The sequence below is a fragment of the Leuresthes tenuis genome, unplaced genomic scaffold (assembly GCF_036924035.1).
Source record: "Leuresthes tenuis unplaced genomic scaffold, fLeuTen1.0.hap1 SCAF_12, whole genome shotgun sequence".
Taxonomy (NCBI): Eukaryota; Metazoa; Chordata; class Actinopteri; order Atheriniformes; family Atherinopsidae; genus Leuresthes; species Leuresthes tenuis.
This window is the reverse complement of record NW_027325366.1, coordinates 24,944,925-24,963,461: the sequence shown is the minus strand read 5'-3', so window position 1 is coordinate 24,963,461 and position 18,537 is coordinate 24,944,925. Positions and strand designations below refer to the sequence as shown.

General features: G+C 39.5%; 1 protein-coding gene across 1 annotated transcript; it reads left to right on the top strand.

Moving 5' to 3' along the window:
- The first annotated feature begins 975 nt into the window (after positions 1-975).
- LOC140319564 (coiled-coil domain-containing protein 138-like) lies at positions 976-17,475 on the top strand. The gene is made up of 15 exons (XM_072397243.1): positions 976-1,136; positions 1,451-1,490; positions 1,631-1,709; positions 1,805-1,896; positions 2,164-2,318; positions 2,563-2,688; positions 3,160-3,279; positions 5,644-5,721; positions 6,006-6,125; positions 6,616-6,762; positions 6,900-7,016; positions 8,787-8,997; positions 10,855-11,028; positions 15,307-15,445; positions 16,100-17,475. The coding sequence occupies exons 1-15, from the start codon at positions 1,071-1,073 to the stop codon at positions 16,224-16,226; spliced, it is 1,791 nt and encodes a 596-aa protein (XP_072253344.1). The 5' UTR covers positions 976-1,070; the 3' UTR covers positions 16,227-17,475.
- The last annotated feature ends 1,062 nt before the right edge of the window (positions 17,476-18,537 follow it).

Below are 18,537 nucleotides of genomic sequence, written 5' to 3'. Positions count from 1 at the left end.
TTTGTGGGGGAATTCAGTTCTTACGGCTGATATAGACATATTCAAACACAGTGAAATATTTAAAAAAACATGTAAATTAGTCTTGACTGAGGTGTAGGCAGGACGCTTTACTGCTTTAACTGGGCTAAATAAGGTGGTGAAGTTGTGTTTACAAAGCCAATCTGAAAAAAAACTGCGAGCCTGGGGCCACTTCTTATCTTTGATTAAACACTGCCGCCAACTGGCAGGTTGTTGTAACTACATTACAGATCTGAGAAAGGTAACGAGTCCATTGACCATAGTGAAATTGATATTTCGTTTCAAGACGCCCAAAGCAAAATTTGATTAAACTTGCTAATTTTATAAAAGCTTTTATACCAAACATCATGGCCATTTTATGGGTTCTACGGCTGAATTAAAAATCTCAAGAAATAAGAGGGAACTCAAAGTAATTTGATTGACAGTTGTCATGGTGATAAAACGGGGATTAAAGGGAATAAAATAAAAAATCATTCTAAAAAATAAAGTGTGTGATGTAACTATCTCTCAAAGATTAGAAATATGATGTTTGAATGTAATGCGCTGGTTTAAGCCTGTTAAATAAAAGAAGTGATCACACGTGTATTGATTAATTTATCAGTAACAAAGAAACCCTTAACTCGACTGGCAGGCACTAATTTACCGCTAGAGGGCGCCACTATAGGGGAGGGAAAAGCACATGGTAATCAATCCGCCAAGTTTGAATTGTGTGTTTGTGTTTTGCTTCTACAGTCAACGAACACACTTAGTTGGATACAGCATAGACATATGTTTATATGTCTATGGGATACAGGGCCTCGCTTTATTCACAGCACAACCGGAAGTGAAATTAGTACAATTAAAAAAATAATGTAGCTCGTATGAGTCGTTTCTTTTAGTTCCTCCATATACAGCGTCAGGACTCCTTAAGACTAGAGCTCTAATTTGAAAAACATTACCGGAAGTTGAATCGGCTATTACATGAAAGCGCTAGCATCTAAAAGTGTAAAGAATCAAAGTGGAACTTTTTTGTAGACTTTAGTATTATTAGCAGTGGCTGGAACCAGCAGCTGATGGATACTGACGTACCTGACATGGCGGAGAAGCTTACGCAGAAGTATTTAGGGAAGAGGAGACAGGTTTGAGTCTTACCACAGCTAAAGTTAACGTTAGTGCAGCGAAACAAACTGATTTGGAACGTAATTTCGCAAACATGCAAGCCAGTCTTGGTTCAAACGTGTGTTAGCCATTGCTAAAGCTACGCTTATCGACCCTGTTTTGTGTAGTTGATGCTTGTCAAATGATCCTGAACTGTAGAGCAGCTTCGCCTTGTCTGTATTCATGCCACAAAACAGCTGTTGCGTGACCAATATTTTGTAACGTTATCGTGTTTGAACGCAACTGTAATTTCAACAGGCTTTTTGCCCTAAAAACAAGTCGTCCCTTCTTTTAGGTGCCACCTTCAGAGGGCAGTTGCTCAGGACTCTTTGATGGTAAGGATCTAAAGCAATCTCACAAAAACCTTAGTTGACTACCGCAGAGCTATGCAACTAAGTGATAATTATTGGTATTATTTAGGAGGGGAGCAAAAAAACAAAACAAACACTTAATGTTATTCTGTTTATTTTTTTAGATGCAATACAAAGATTGATTTTGGCCCACAGGTCCAAACAGCCAAGCCATGCTTTACATGAGCTGTTCAGAGCAGATCAGTAAGTGACCGTGTACCTGAGTATAATTTCAGCATGTTTGCCCTGAGTGTTATGTCTTAATCAAAGATATTGCTGTCTTATGTTACGTTTGGCAGGGATCATAGTCTGCATGACAGTAGTGAGGACCTGAGTGTGAACTCCACAGAAGTCCCACACCAGGACTCGCAGGTGCTGTTCACGGAAACAGGTGTGTTTGTTTAGGATTTGTGGACCAGTCACATGGGCTTGGTTAGGGTTCACTTTCAGGAGGAGAAGAGCAGACAACTGACAAACATAAAGCAAAGTCAAAAGATGAGCAACTCAAGTTATTTAGCGATTCTTTTCTATGAAAAAAAACACTTGTTTTGTTGTTTTTTTTGTCTGAGAACTTTGTTTGACCTTCACCCCTGGAAGTTATCTCTTGTTATTGCTCCTGTGTCTTTGGGCTTTTCTTTACTTCTGTTTTTTTTTCCAGATGTGACTTTGCCTTCCTGTCTGGGTGGTAGTTCTGGATTTCAGGAAATTGACAAAGACAGAGGGTTGCAGTGGGCTGGCCAATCCCCTGACTCCTCTTCCTCGGTAATAGTAAAGATTTACAAAGAAATGATGACCGTCTACAAACAGCTGAAGGTGAGAGAGACGTGAAAGTAATGGACAAGCTAAGTGGCCACCATTAAAGGTGCTTGTAGATTTGTAAGACTTGCACCCATTAGAAAATACATGAAGTGGTTCAAGAAACATGAATGAAGAGACTACACAAAGGTGCCAGGTGTTTGGATTTGTCTTCTGCTTCTGTTATTTGCGTTTAGTAGTTTTGCGATTAATAGGAAAGAATTTAGTCAGTTTAAAAATTAGTTTTTGTGTGTATATGCAGGCAGAGCGATTAAGTCAGCAGCAATGGGAGACTGAGTTGCACGAGCGAGAAAGGAGGCTGAAACAACAGGAAGAGGCTTTTAGGAAGATGGAGACTGTCCACGCTCGCAATCTGGTCACAGAAGAGGTTGGATACATACATCATTAAATCACACTCAGCACAAGTGATGTGTTTGTTTCCTTTGTTTCCTCTAACTCATAATCAGATGTTCCAGATGTTTTGCTACACAGAAACCTGAAAGTTTTTGAAAAAGAAATTTATGGCAGCTTGATATGAACAGACACCATCAAAAATTCACCCAGCAGGTGACTGGATGAGTCATCTTTCTGTCACAGACTAGCTTTGATCATTCAGGTTTTACCAGTGGTCTCTAAATGAATCTATGCTTCAGCGTTCAGGCATTTTCAGTAAAATATTTCAATCCTAATGTTTACACAAACTAAACTGATGTCATTCCTGATCACAAGGGAGCCTTCATTCTTTCAGGGTAATACTATTGCAGAATGTAAATACAGACTCTGTTCAGTTCAGTGTAATACTGATGCACAAGCACTCCCCTTTTTCATTATACATGAATGTCTATGTGCATCTCACCAGAAACACCAGCAAGAGCTGAGCCAGCTGCAGGATCGCATTAGAGAGAAAAGCAAAGAGAACAAGAGGCTCAAATCCAGTTTTGACACCATTAAGGAGCTGAACGACAACATGAGGAAACAGGTTGGAAGAAAAACTGCCTGTGTGTTTTGTGTCTTTATGGTTTTACTTTTGTACAATAACTGTAAGTTTTTGCAATGGATTCATCATTTTATTTGGGCATGAGTTTTGAAAGTCGCTTTCAAAATAAGGAGTATGGAAATGCTGCTGTGAAATAAAGAGTATTCAATACCTTTATCCACAAGAGGGCACTACAACGTAACGCTTCTCTATTTGCAAGCCGAGTTTGGTACATATGCAACGTTTTCAGACTCTTTACAGTTTTCTGTGTTTTGTTCAACTTTCAAACCCATCTTAAATGGAGCCCTTTTTTCCTGTCAGTCTACCACACACAGGATTTTACAACACGTCAATTGGGGAAGTTAGTATGTGGGTGTTTTCCTAATTTCAGAAAATGTATCACTAATCACTCAAAAATCACTTTTCATCGCACAGTTTGGATAGAATATCTGAGGCATCGCAGCATATAAGTCCTTGTGAAATGATTCAACCCATTGAACATTTTTCCAGTTTTGTTGCCTTCACACCTGGAATTAAAATGGATATGCGTCATACAAACCGAATGGAAGTGACGTGCAGTTGATTTGAATGAGATGAAGTCCAAGTAGATCTCAAAACAGGTCAAAAATAGTGTTCTTGAGAAGTTCAAGTTAGGGTCAGATAAAACAAAACATCAGAAACATGGGACCAATTTAAGCACACACACTTCCCAGAGGTGGGCTTTTTGGAGAAATTGCCAGAAAAACATCATTGCTTAGAGGAAGGGGGGGAAGCAAAACAAGAGAGCAGACTCCCCAAGCATTTGAATAAGGCACTTTAGTTTGATCAGACATAAACGGAACTTTTTGCTTATTAAGGAAAATGCTGCGTTTGGCGCACACCCAGCAGCTTTTTTACACCATGAGAGCACCATCTCCATCTCTGATGGTGGCGGCATCGTGCTGTGGAAATGTTTTTCTATTAGCAGGTTGGGAATGTGGTTAGAATTGTAATTGTGAAAAGTGCTAAATACAAGAAAATTCTTGATCAAAAATCGGTTTCCCAGAGAACTGAGACTGGGACAGAGTTTCCCCCTCAGCATGACGATGACTTCAGGCACATTGCTAAGCAGCTCTTAAATGGTTTAAAGCAACATAAATATCTAGAGATGGCCCAGTGAAATGCCTAGACCTCTGTCTGATTGAGAATATGTGACATCATTTTAAAGCTCCGTACACATATAGAGTCAAGCCAGAAATCATTCCTACCCCTGGCAAATTTTGATTTAAAGTTACCTTTATTCAACCAGCAAGTTGTCTATTAAACCAATCAAACGTTTAATCGTTTAATTGGAAGGAAACCCATCATAAGACACTGTTTGACAGGCTGAGAATCCCGACCGTCAGCTATGAAGTTGCAATATGATATGGCAATATGAAGGTTAAACTATTTAGCCAAAGTTTCCCAACAACACTTGTTAAGGAAACCAGACACTGAGCATCACTTCTTTAATACGACATGGGAGTGGCAGTATCATTCCGTGAGGATGGTTTTCTGCATCATTGGCTTGGAGTCTAATTACTGCAGAGGGATGCAGATACATTTAAGAACATTGCTGAGTGAAAATGTTTTCCAGAATGGTCAGGATCTCAGTTCGGTGCAAAGATTTACATTTCAAAAAGACAACAAACCAAAGCGTATCTGTGAGGAAACTCTGGAGTGACTTAATGAAAAACTCAGTGAAAGTCCTGTAATAACCCAGCCCCAGTTCTGGACCGAACCCAATAAAGAAGCATCACTGATGATCCCCATCCAACTTGGCTGAGCTTGAATAACTTTTGCCAGGAAGAATGGGAGAAACATTAAAGAAATTTGAATGTGGATGGACAAGCTTGTAGGATCATTTCTGGGAGGATTTAAAGGCTACTGTTGTTGCCAAAGGTGATCTAACCAAGGCCACATTGAGGGGTCTGTAAACCGAAAACAGGATCGTTCAATGTTTAGTTTTGTTTTTCATTAATTTACCTATTAGCTAAACTTGTTTTTGCTTTGACATGATACAAACCTATGTGGAGTTTGATGAGCAATAAAATGAAATGAGTCCCTTTCAAGTTGAGTCTGAACTAGAAAATGTGGAAAAACTTTAAATGGTCCCAAAATGTTCCGTGTGGACTGTAAGTACAACAATAAATTAGGACGTGTTTTGTTGGTTTATGTGTCTGCTGGGAACTTTTAAGAGTTTTACCTTCTGCTGAATCAATCTGTTATAGCTTTAAACAGCCGAACCCAAAGACAGATTTACTGTACATATATTTGTATATGGATGGAAACGGATAGATTTTAGTTTTTCATGTAATCTTTGACCTTCGCTGTTTTTTCAATCAACAGCTGAATGAGCTCACTGAACAAAACAAGAAGCTGGAGAGCCAGTCTCAGAGGTTGCAAGCTCGACTTGAGAACCTTCAGGTAACATCATATTTATCAATCCAGAGATGTACATTATTTCATGGTTTATATATATTTTAATATAATGGTTCTTCAGCTTTTATATAAACAGCCCATAAGTGATGATTTGTGGCCTGTTTTAGCATAAATTTGTAGTCTAAATGCTGTCTGAACACACGTCATCCAAAGAATAATTTGAGTAATGTATCGCTGGATTCACTTAGTTTATTTCCAATATCGCAAATGTTTGATGAATGAATAAATAAGTCTGCTGTTCATATTTTCATCAATTGGTGTACCTTTAGAAGAAATCTGAGCACTGCGCAACATTGAGAGGCTGTCAGAAGAGGAATGTAAACAGCGCAGACTATGTTAAACCTCGTATAAAGGAGAAAACTTCTGCCTCTGGAAAACGCACCGACAAGGTAAGTCTATATGTTTGTCTGTTGGCTTTCGAGTTAAATCAACTGTGAATTAGGAGGATTTCAAGTTCTGCTCCAATAGCAGAACAATTTTTTGAATATTTTGAAATAAGTTTAATCTAACGCACATCCAGACTGGAAACGGTACAGCAGTCATTCCCACAAACCACACTCACGCTGCCAACTCGCATGATAAATCATAGTTTGTGTTTTTAAGTTATCACTGTTGTTGATGAAGATTGATATACTAAGCTTGCTCTCTCCATCTCTATTCAGAGAAGTTTTGATTTATTCTCGTAGTACATTGTTTTGATTTTGAAGTGTCTTTTTGGAGGGCGGGTTATTTGAATGTGGATGGATTGGACAGCTGGCAGATATGATGTACAGCAAAAGGACCACAGGCCAGGACTCGAACCTATGGCCAAGACCGGTTGGAGATGCTCACTTTAATAATATTGTTGGACATGTTTTCATTGTGTGCTTCTTCTTTCAGGTCAATCCCATCCAACTGAAGCTTCTGGCCCTTCTACTGGAATGGGTACTTGATGGAAAGATGTTCTCATCAGTAGCTGAACATGAAGTGAAAGGTGTTGGCCAGTGTTTGCCCCCAGAGGTTCTACTAAATGAGAGATGCATCAAGGTGATGTGTTCAATGCAGCTTCACTTTGATATTTGGAGTTCAGTGCAACAAAGTTGTTTGTCAAAGCCAAAAAAGAAGCACCAGATAAGTGACAAAGTTTGACTGAGTTTATTGTCGTAATGTCTTTGTCCTCTTAGGTGTTACCATTATTAGCTGATCAGCTTCAACACACTCCTCTTTCAGATCCTAACCTCCTTCTAAGCCTTTTCCGCCTCACTTATTGGGCTTTGGGACACTTGGACAATAGCACACAGGTAAAGATCAGTTCATTCCCGTTGATATCCTTTCTTGTTAAATCTGGTTCTGCTAGAGCAAGTAGGTTTTGGATGCAAAAATGTACTGTATGACATGAATGAGCGTGTTAGGCATCAGCCTGTTTTCTCAAATTGAACCAAAAACAATGGTTGAGTTGTTGTATGTTTTGGAAATGTTAGTGTTAGTTGCAAAGCCATTTCCTTTGTTGAAAGAAATGGCTGCCAGGCAGTGATCATGTCTGAGGTCACTGCACAAAAACCGCAGCACGGTTAAAATGTGTCGTTTCAGACTTTTCAGGGAGTAGTCATTAAAGGCAAGTCGCATCTTCTGACTGAGCTACGATGCTGAAAAGATTGAATAACCAGCACTTCCACCGTAACACTCACATAAGTGCAGTATATGGCAAGAAGATGAAACCTGCGAGATCTGCCTTCATTAGAAAACTGACTGCCAGAAAGATCATGCGTCGCAACGAGAATAATCATTCCTGAAAAAAAGCAATACATACATGCTTTTGTATTTGTTAACAACATCCATCTTCTCAGATAATAGATTATATCTGCTATCAGAACGTGTCAACCCACAGTTGTGTAATAAGCCATATCTGCCCTTGCCATTGTTTAGTATGGCAACACTGTTGAGTGTTGTTCTACAAAAAGAAAGCTGATGGATCACTTATACATTATTATGTGTCAGTTTCCAAACTCTAGTTTTCCCACACATCATAGCTGCATATAGAAGCATGCATCCACTTCAAATGGGGCATGTCCACTTTTTGTTGGTATATCTCCTCTCAAACCACGGCAGGCATGAATGCATGTTGTCGAGTTGTATCTTGAGTAAAGTGGAGAAGTTTGGTTTTTGTGAAGTCCCCTGCTTGTCTCTGTGCTGAGCATAGCCAAGACATTAGAACAGGCTGTTTCTGTTTTTGTGGTTTTGATAAAGATGTGGATCATCCATTATTCAGCAATGCGACCACAAGCCCCCTCAAGACCCCTTGAAAACAAATACTGTGTATCAGCAATTGCTGGTTGAAGAGGTGAATGGTGCGACATCTTTATTACTGTTGCCCAGTTCCACATTGTAGGCTTACACTGTAGTCTACACACTAACAAGAAAGACAAATACCAGGCTTTGGTCCTTAACTCTTCTGCTAGTTGTTTAAGCCCCCAATCTCTGCCTTGGATCAGACTCCACAGACCTGCATCCTCCAATCTTCAGTCCCTTTTCTCCAATCCTGCTGCAGGGAGGCTGGCTGCATCATGTTTGTTTTTTAAGTCATGTCTTCGTGACATGCTTGATGTTGAACTGGAATCACATGCTGTCTTATTGCTGCAGTATGTGTTCATGTTTTTAGGATGAGAACGGACCAGCCTTTGGGCACAGTTCCCAAACCGAGTAAAGAAGATGGCTCAAGGTCAAGGGGCCTTTGTGAACAAATTGGGAAAAGGAAACGAGAGATGAAAAGTGGAATCTAGATTGCCTGAAAACCACCAGCTCTAAATTGCTTCGGAAATACAGGGCTCTTGAATAGTAGCTGTGGTTTACTGCACTGTTTTACATTGCGCTGTCAGTTATTAAGTTATTAAGACTCTTCCTGGCTCCCCATTGGCTAACCTTGAATTGTATCCAATGGTATTTGATAATTAAAGGCAAACCATTCCCATTGTTTGCAGTTTTCTAACAAAAATAAATCGGTGTAGGGGCCATTCTCAGTTTCCTGCACCTACTATAGCCTTTAAGTGTATGTTTCTGTTTACTTTTCACAGCATATGTCACTATCTGCCACACTGAGGCGGATCGGAGAGGCGGTATCAAAGACTGCAGCCCAGTCAACAGCGCAGCAGGCCAAGGATTTGGACCTCCCCATGTCCTGCATTGAAGCCACTGGACCCTTCAGGAGTTGGCCCCTTTCCCGAAGCCCTTGCCCTCACACGCGTATCCTTTCCAACCTCATCATCCTTCGGACCATCACACAAGGTATCAGAGACGGCACACATTAATCATCAAGCAGTTGAAAAGTACAAGTGAAACTGTATCTTGACTAGAAAGTCCATCATTGATAAGTGTCATTTTCAAAGTCTCAAGAGTTAACTTTACAAGCTCCTATTACACATGCATATGGCCTTCATATGTACAGCTAACAATGTAACCCTGCCAAAATCAAAATAAGCTGCTTAAGAAATACTCAAACTCGTTTTTTTTTTTTTGTCACTATCGAGCAACCGTCAAGATGAATAAATCCGAATGCTGTCTCTTCTTTGTCTCAAAAGCTCTGTAAAACTTGAATAATGTCAGATTGACCAGCAGCAAAAGTCAGTAATGTTTTGAAACAAGGAACTGGATCTCCACATCTTCACCAGATGGTAAAAAAAAATCTGTGATTGTTGAAACTTCAGCCAAACATACTTTACTATGGAACAAGCATCCAAAGCACAACTGTGACTTACCGTCATCGTCTCAGCAGCGTTAGGTTGATGCAGTCAGGAAGAGTAGGTTACATATAGATGTAAGAATGGTGGATATGTCTTATGTTTACTTTATTAAATAGTTTTTCCTTAAACTTACCCGACATCAGATGGTCCAGACACTATTTTATTTCTTTCTACTAAATCAATTGACCAAATTTTTTACCTCTGCTAAGAAATGTAAAATGACAATTATTTTGTGAATGGCACCTAACTGATCTGCAGGAGTGAAAGTACAGAGTAAGACTCACATGTGACTCGACCCATGTCAGAGTCGACAGAAGCTGAAGCGTGCTGTATTACATTGATATTTGTGTGCTTCAGTCTTTTCTAGTTTGCTCTGTTTACTTTCAGTATGGATTGGAGCGTGTTAATATGCGTAGCTAATCAGAACATACACACGATGATGTAGCTTAATGGTCACACTAAACCATCCTGTCAATCATTCTGCTGGACAGTCCAGACTGAATCCTGTGGTCGTCATGAAAAAGGTTAAAGACGGGTTTCTAAACAAAGCTGAACTAAGAACTTGACCATTGTAAACACACCTGTTAAACATCAGCATGCCGGAACTGTAATCGTGAGCACGCTGGTAGAACACCCACTATCATCCCACCACAGTGTTTACACAGACTATGGATGATCAAAATTAAAGTCTGGAAACCTGCCAGGGAGTTTTAGTCCCGGTGAGGCTTTTAAAATTACAGAGCTGCTCGCATGAATATATGTTCTGAGTGTTGCTCTGATGCAAAGATTTCAAAAGACAAGGGGGCTTTATGTAACATCCAGAAATTGTTTGATGCCCCACTGCACTATAAATTTTGTTGCAGTCTCTTGATTCAGCCTACATTTCCTGACATATTTTATGAAATACACCAAAATGATCTTCCATCTGATTGTAATTGCTCTCTTGGTATGTCTATACAGACTGTTTTCTACCAGCGTGCTCTCCAGGGTTCTTTTCTGTTCCTCTCTGGAGTGACAGGAAACCAAATGGAGTATAAAGGCTTTGTACTCATAGCAGGTACTGTTCTGAGAAGAAGCTAACCTCAGACCAAAACACAAAACAGCTTTTATCACTTGTCATTTACAAATTCTCTGCGAGGTCATAGATGTTGCTTTGCCTTTGATGATATTGCCCTGCAACAAGGTTTTTAAGACTCCGTCTTAAACCACAAAACAGAAGACCCTGATCAGAATAAGCTCAAACTGCATTGTCTCAGCTCCCCAGTGTAAGTGTATATGTATATGTTTGGATGCGTTAAACTTTTTTTTTAGGTTAGGTCACAATCTTCTATCATACTATGACATTTCATCTTAAAGATTAAACTGCTAAGGTTGAGTTTGTGTTTTTCTCCCCTGTATGCAGCTGATGTGTTGGCTCAGGCACTTGACAGTCATCGTATTGAACTTAAATGTGAGGAGAGTCGAGGCCTATACATCCATTATGGAGGAGTGTGTGTGCTGCTTTCGATTCTTAGATCCGGTCGGACAGGGCTTCAGACACCTATAGACATCCTGATGCAACTCGCCGAACAGTCTCGTAAGTAAGCACGTACTGTAATGAACACATTCTGATATCTGTTTAGCTTTTTCAGTAACAGGTGACAATATTGGAGCCAGCGCCAGGTGCATGGTAAGAGCCTGTCACGTTTTGCTTTGTTTTAATAGTCCTTGCTATATTTGCAATTTGGCAACGTTCAGCCTCACATCAGACTCTGTCTGTAAGAATGCAAACGTCCACACTATTTGCTCCGGACTTGTCACAGTTATTACCCTGCCAGCTACCCAATAAGAGATCTAAAAAAAATTAGAAAAAAAGCATGAGAACTTTTCTCCTGTGGAGAATTTCCCACTTTGAACTTGAAATCCATATGTGGAAAGCAAGTGTAATAATAATCCAGCGCTGCCAGAACCGTCATCTCTGTCCTCTGTCTGAGAGACAAGGTGCAGCTGTGAAAATAATGGTAAGTACCAAACAATTCCAAAAAAATCCATGAAGTTGTAAAGTTTGTTCATTTTGCTATTTGCAATATAAGTGTGAACAAGAAGAAGAGGGTCATGAAAATGAATGAATGTTAGTTGGTGCCTCTGAAGACATCATACAAGCTTTTCCCCTCCTTCATGGCTCAAAAAGGAGCCGTGTTTTAAATGGCTTGACACAGTGAAGCAAAGGCAGCACCGTTGGCTGAACCAAAGCGATGAACAACTCAAACGCAGTAAACCATTATTCACAGTTTGTTTCAAGGCAGATGCTCTAAAAAGGCCAACCAATCCACACAATCTGTCCGGGGGATGTTGCCTGGCTGGATTGTGCTGTTCCCCCTCTGCTCTGCTGCATGTTGGTGTGTAAAAGCCTTACCTGGCTTCTGCATGTTCATTGGACCTTCGCAGTGTGTGTGCTGGTACTGCCTGGCTGCAAGTCGTCCGCTTCCCAAAGGATTCCGACCAGTAACAGCTCAAACTGCAAAGTAAAGGAAGATAGAAAGATGGAGACAGAGGACAGATACATGCATCACCACAAACTTCTAGTAGGTGACAAGTGATGACTGGAAGTTGTATTTATTTATTTATTTTTTTCTTTTCTGAGTCCATACATTGTTTTTTAAATCCTCTGCGTTATACGTTCAAGACAAGCACACTCTGCTGTTACCATATTACTGCGCTGTGGTAGCCAAGCTTTGTCTCTGATCCAGCATTCTTCTGGAGTTATGAACTCTGCAGTGTCGCAGCAGCTGTGTAACGCTTTGATGAATTAGCGCTAACCAATAGAACACGTTATTTTTTCTCCAGTTCAGCCACAACACCTCACTTGTGATTTAGGTAAAACTGTATAATTCATTTTGAAAAGGAAATTGTCTTGTGACTGACACAGCTGCTGTGTTCCCAGATTTATAGACTGTCCCAACTATCACTATTTATTTTGATTAATACCAGCCCTTCGCTGTCTCACACCACATCATCTCCTCATGAAGTCCGCATGTGAAAAGTAAAGCTTTGAGCTCGCATCAATCGCAAGTGCTGGTCAGGCAATTGGATTTGGAAGTCGGTGTAATAAACCCTTGGACCTCTACCTCTTCCTGGCTGTTTTATGGAAAGACTAAAGACTTGATGGAGGTGTACGAGGTTGAGATAACAGCTGCGGTGTGTTTTCATGGAAGGGGGGTTTCGCCAGGGTTATTAACCGTATCATTTTAACTGCTGTTTGCTAATACAAAGCAGAACCATATGCCAGAGGCAATCGGGGCATTAGCTGTGCATTTGTGTTTCAAGGGAACTGGAAGCCTAGCAAAACTTGCTAATTATTGTGTTTTAGCTGCAGTAATGAGGGGAGTGGGGAGAGGTCAGGTCAGGGGGTGCAGAGGTTTACACCTGAAGTTTTCCAATAAAACCAAACAGAAGCCTATTTGTACACAGAATACACAGAAATGAATACGAAGGATGGTTGAGATCAAACTACCACAGCCTGACTGCTTGTATAAAGTTCAGTCGGATGCCAGATACACAACACGTCTTGTGAATACAACATTCAATCATCAAAAAAGGGAATTCAACTAAATAAACCTCAAACAGAGTCTAAGTAGCATCCACTGACTCCTGGTAAAACCGCCTTATGCAGTATATTTAACTGCTATGGTCATTTCACCCTGCCTGTTTGTGTGTCTTTGCATTGTTTCGATGCTTGCAGCAGAAGAAACGTGTTTGTTTGTCAGCTTTTTGTTGCCGTCTTCCCTGACATGATGTTTTTAAAATGGCTTATGAAAAGTCGAGGAATTTCTTACTCCTTTTGTTCTGTTTGATCTGTCCCACAACATCTGCTATGGCGGCTGTCACTTCCAAGAGGTATGTGTTTGTGTTACTGGGTTTGTGTGTTTGTAACTATCTCAATATGCATCCAAACTGCCACAAATGCAGCACACAGAATAAGTTCAGTGTCGAGTTCGAGGATGTTCCAATGGCAGTCTTCTCCTGATCTGTGGCTTATTGTTAAAGCAGACCCTAAATCACCTATTTTCTTTGGCACTTTTCTTTTCTGCCACTCTTTTTTTATCAGATGTAGTCTGTTTAACTGACTGGACAAATGGAGTAAAAAGTGTAAAGAAATATATAGTTTTAGTTTTTTTTAACATTTAAGAATAACAAAAAGATTTTGTGCTTGTGTAACCTCTTGTCCTTAAAACGAATCTCCACTACTGGGAAAAAGTTCCTTATTTTTATGAATATGATGATTTTAGTACGAGATGAGGAGTGTGAGATCAGGCCTGTGTGCTGGCCATGTCACCGAATCGATTCGTATTTCCTGAAGAACGGTTTTAACACTCCTGTGGCAAAACCCATCATCATTCTAAGGACTGCCATCTCCCCTCAGTTGCTGTGGAGATCCACAGTCCATGGCTGCTTCTCTTTAGTGACCTTGTTTTTCTTCTGTTTAGGCGTTGGTGATTGTTTACGTTTAGCATTTCTGGATAGACATTCCATTTCTTCCATCTGATTTCACAAAAACGAGTCTGTTTGTTTCTGCCCATTTCTTTTTTATTTCTCTTAATGTGCTTTTTAGTTTGTTTTTTTTTTTGTTTTTTTTTAAAAAACGTATGGATTTTGTTTTCTTCTCTGACACTTTGATGTCTTTTTATGTCGACCTGTACGTTTCCTTCTTACAACTTTCCCGTTTTGTTTGGACTTTCTCCTAATGTCAGACACCGCTGAGTGGGAGCAACCGGCATGAGAGTTGAATTACTTCTCTTGTTGGGGCCATATTCCATGTCTGGAGCAACAGCTCATTATCGTCAGCAAGCACTCAGTGAACAGTGGTGATTCCAAAATTCTTGCCTCAGGTTGTAATAGCTGTCTTTTCGGGGCACGATCTTAAAAGTTCAGGAGTTGAGGATGACAGAACTCATCCAGTTGATCCACTTTATCACTCCATCCAAAAAATGGATCGACTAAAAGAATTTCTATTGTCCTGCAACTGCATTGAATCACGATCAGCTTCAGAAGCATAATTTAGCTGGTGGACATATTCTGTAGCAATTTATGGGAGACATTATTCTTAAATACAGAGGGTTTTAGGCTAGAATTGTTGGATTTTAAGTGCAAAAGAAAAACTCAAATTTAAGATAATGTCATGTCGGTTACAGGAAAAAGACTGAACAAGGTATCCTGCTTTATGTCTCAATTTGTCCCTGTCTTAGTTTATCTGCACGTATCCTGTTTTACTTTGTTAATTAATTTTTCTGCTTAAAGGCTGCTGTACCACCCAGCCAAGTCCCTCTGTTGTTCATTGTCCATTTCCTTCCCCTCATATGTGCTTTAAGACAGCAAGGCGTTTTTTTTAACAGCAGGAATGTGACTTCAGCAGGAACAAATGTTTGTTTACCAGTAATCAACTTTATTTTAGGACTTCATAAGGTCAGCTTTTGCTGTTATTGATTTAATAGATGTGCTGCTGCCATCTGTTTGCATTGACAGTGTTGTTCTGCCCGTTTTATCTCCCTGTGTGTGCATGTGGTTGAGTTTATGGTTTGATGATGGGATGGTCGAAGCGAAAAGTGACAGCATGGAAGCGCTTCTAAATCCAATCATCTCAAAACCACTCCGACCAGCATCTGTGTCCCTGTCTCCCTCGGTTTAATTGTTGGTGTTTTTATGGTTTGTTTTGTGTGTCCGTGCAGTTTTCATTCTTATGAAAAAGATTTGAAAAGTATTGCAAAATAAAGCTGATCATTTCCATCTCCTCAGAAGATTTAATACTGAAAAATATGCTGTTCATTAGCAAAAACGGTTTTGATGATCAGATCTGCTGCCTTTGCTCTGTTTGTAGGTTACTTAAATCTCTTCCTAGAGGCATGTAGCTGTGAGGAGTTTTTCAGAACAGCCTCTCAGCTCCTAAAAAATCCTCGTCTGGAGCTGCCATTACTTGAGAATCTCTCCATCCTACTGCAAAAGCTCTCCACCATCAGGTAAACATGATATTTTCACACCAGTCGGGTATTACCACAGCTACTTTAAATATGCCTGTGCAGCCACTGGGTCACGCAACCCGGATATAAACTAAAAAGTTCTAAGTCCCGCGTAGCTGTCGTTTCATTTGCAGATTATTTTCCAGCTCCAAATAATGTCGTTTCTGGATTGTTTGTTTGTGAAATTCTTTGCGTGTGTGCTTAATTTAGTTGAAACTCACCTTTAACGCATCTCAAAATGGCAGTTTGATATGGGGAATGAAAATGTTGGTCAGTCAGGAAGCTCCTGTGTAAAAATGTACAATGAATGAAAGCATATTTAGATATACCCTTAAATGTTGATTAACTCAAGCAGCTCAGTCGTTCTTTCACAAATCACGTGAACTGAACAGTGAATGATTTAAAGTACACACTCTAATCACCGCTTGGCCCTTCATGACCATAACTGAAAAAAATGTTTGAGCTCAGATTGTCACGAACTTCTCTTGTTCTTCTTGGGCCTGTTTTTCCACTAGCGTGCAACCAGCCGAAAAGATGTTTAGTTATACAGTTGTGGCACTTCTTCAGCATTTGAGTGACACTTTATAAAATGCTTTACTGATTGTTTCCTGACAGACTGATTGGTGGCTGTGTTGTTTGTACAATCTTGTCCAGGAAAAACCGTCGTCTGTTTGAGCTCTCGTCCCTCCACCACCAGATAAAAGAGCTGCATCGTAAAAGCGACCCCACACGCTCGTTCCTCTGCCTCAACCTCAGATCCATCCTTCTCAACCTTCAATAACAACTGTTCCTCTGCCTCATGGTGAACTATTGCTCTCTGTAAAAGCACTACCTTTGTGTATTAATGTGCTCTCTAACTATTTACCAAAACTGCAGTTTTATATCTGCATGTACATTCTGGGTCATTAAGACTTATTTGTCTTTTTAGCTTCTTTTGTCCCCAAAAAGTGCATTTTGCCCCTCTTTGCCTTGCACTTGATTACCCATGTTTTTGTGTTCCACATGGTTAATCTGATATCTCTCTTTGTTATGGAAACTTTTTTCTTCTATTTTCAAACAAATGTCACGCTAGCAGATAGAGGGCTTGTGACTATGGAACTTTTTAATGGCATTGAACAGAGGTCTGAAGTGCGTTAAGTTTGGATGGCATATATAACCCTGAAATCAGTATGTTTTTAATGAAAAATGAATAAATAAAAACCACTTCTTTGTTCCAGAGAACGGGTGAGTTGATTGGAGTAATGGTCTTGTTGGTCGATGGATGAGATTTTAGAGACTGGAATAATTGCAGTTGATATTTAAAAATGTACAGAAACCACTTGGATAATGCTTGGCTGGTATGAATATGAAAGGGATGCTTTCAGGTTTTATTTCCCTACAGCATAACAGTGTCATAATTAATTGTAAATGTTGAAAAACCTTTTCCGTCAGTTCAGGGTCGGAGGACGGTAAGCGAGGATTTCTTTTTTTTATAAAGTTTCTATGGATCCCAATTTAATTTAAGGATATGGGATACAGTATACTTTTATTTAGGGACCTTGAGACAAAAAGTCTTTACATGATAAGCAGCATAGACCTTAGAAGATGCATCATTTCATTTCATCAAAACTATTCTGGAAGGTTGTCGCATGCCTTACATCCATTATGATAATTCATGATAGAAAAAAAGAAGCGAGGACACACTTGATTTGTTATTAAAAAGTACAGTATATGATCAGATCTTCCACTAATATATTCTGTTAATGACTGTGTTCCTGTGTCTATGATAGACGTACCTTTTCTTTGATTCACTTTGTGTTATTTCTGTAGAGCTAATTAAAAGGAAATCAGGAAATAGATGTTTCTGTATCTTTAATGTTATTGCTAAAGAAATTTGCATGTCTGATGTTTCTGTTCTCCAGGTTGAACTTTTCCCAGATGTCTGTTCGCCTTTCGGCTGTGCTCTTACACTCCTGACTCATGCATGCACCTGAAGAATTGAGCTGAATTTAATTGTCTATCACTTTCAAACATGAAGGAATGAATACAATTGTGCAATTATATATACAATAGTCTACTCATTTCTATAGTCTGATGGAACAAGGAAGCAAAGCCTTCTTTGATTTTTGACAAACCTTCATTCAAGACTGATTTCATCTTTGTTAATGCAACTTTGGTGTGTTTGATTTAGGACCGACATCTTTTATGATCATTTGATCTGTAAAATTCTGTAGATGTGTCTATTTTCAATTGTATTTTGAGGTTAAAGATGCCATTATATCATCTGGAGGCCTTTAACTACCTGCTTGAGAACAAAGATGAATGCAATTAAAAGATCAGCCAAACTAGATTGAACCTGCTCTAAATATTTGACTTATCCTTGAGTGATGGCAGACTCTTGGAAACTATTTGCATCTGCAAACAAAAATTGCATGAGGAGATAGTAAGATTGAATTATAATGTTATACGTTCCTAAAAAGAAAGAAAAAACTTTATTTACTATAAAGCATTTTAAGAGACATTTATTCCTTTTTGATCACACAAGCCCATAGGCTGCATTTTATTTGAACCAGTTTAATGATGAGGCATGCTGTTACCCAGATCACTCTGGTTTATGGCCACTTCTGTTTTGAGGCTGGCACCAAAGCATGTGGAAGAACAATGCTAAAAGTTCTATTTATATATACAGTGACTGGAAAATATATCAGTTTTAGTGCTCTTTGCACTGTTTTGAATAATGAGTATGATTCGATTACCCACTGTGGGCAGATCTAAGTTACCATAGCAGAGGGGGAAATTGTTATCCATCCCACATAATATTTCTAACAGATAAAGTCTAAACCTACCTTAAATTTTTGGCCCATTCAAACTTTTGCTGCTTCACCAACTGTAAAGAACCATAAACAGATGTGAATTGAATTATAGAAGGAGCTTTGCCTGCAGTTTGTCAAAGCAGACCCTTCTGTGAGTGCAACTGGATGATATGTCAAAATTGAATGTCAGGCTTCATGAATGTTGGTATGTGTTTTATGTGGCAACAAGAGCAGTCATGAGTGTAGAAATCCAAGAAACATGAGTTTGCCCTTCTTGAAAAATGGAGATGAGTGGCAAAC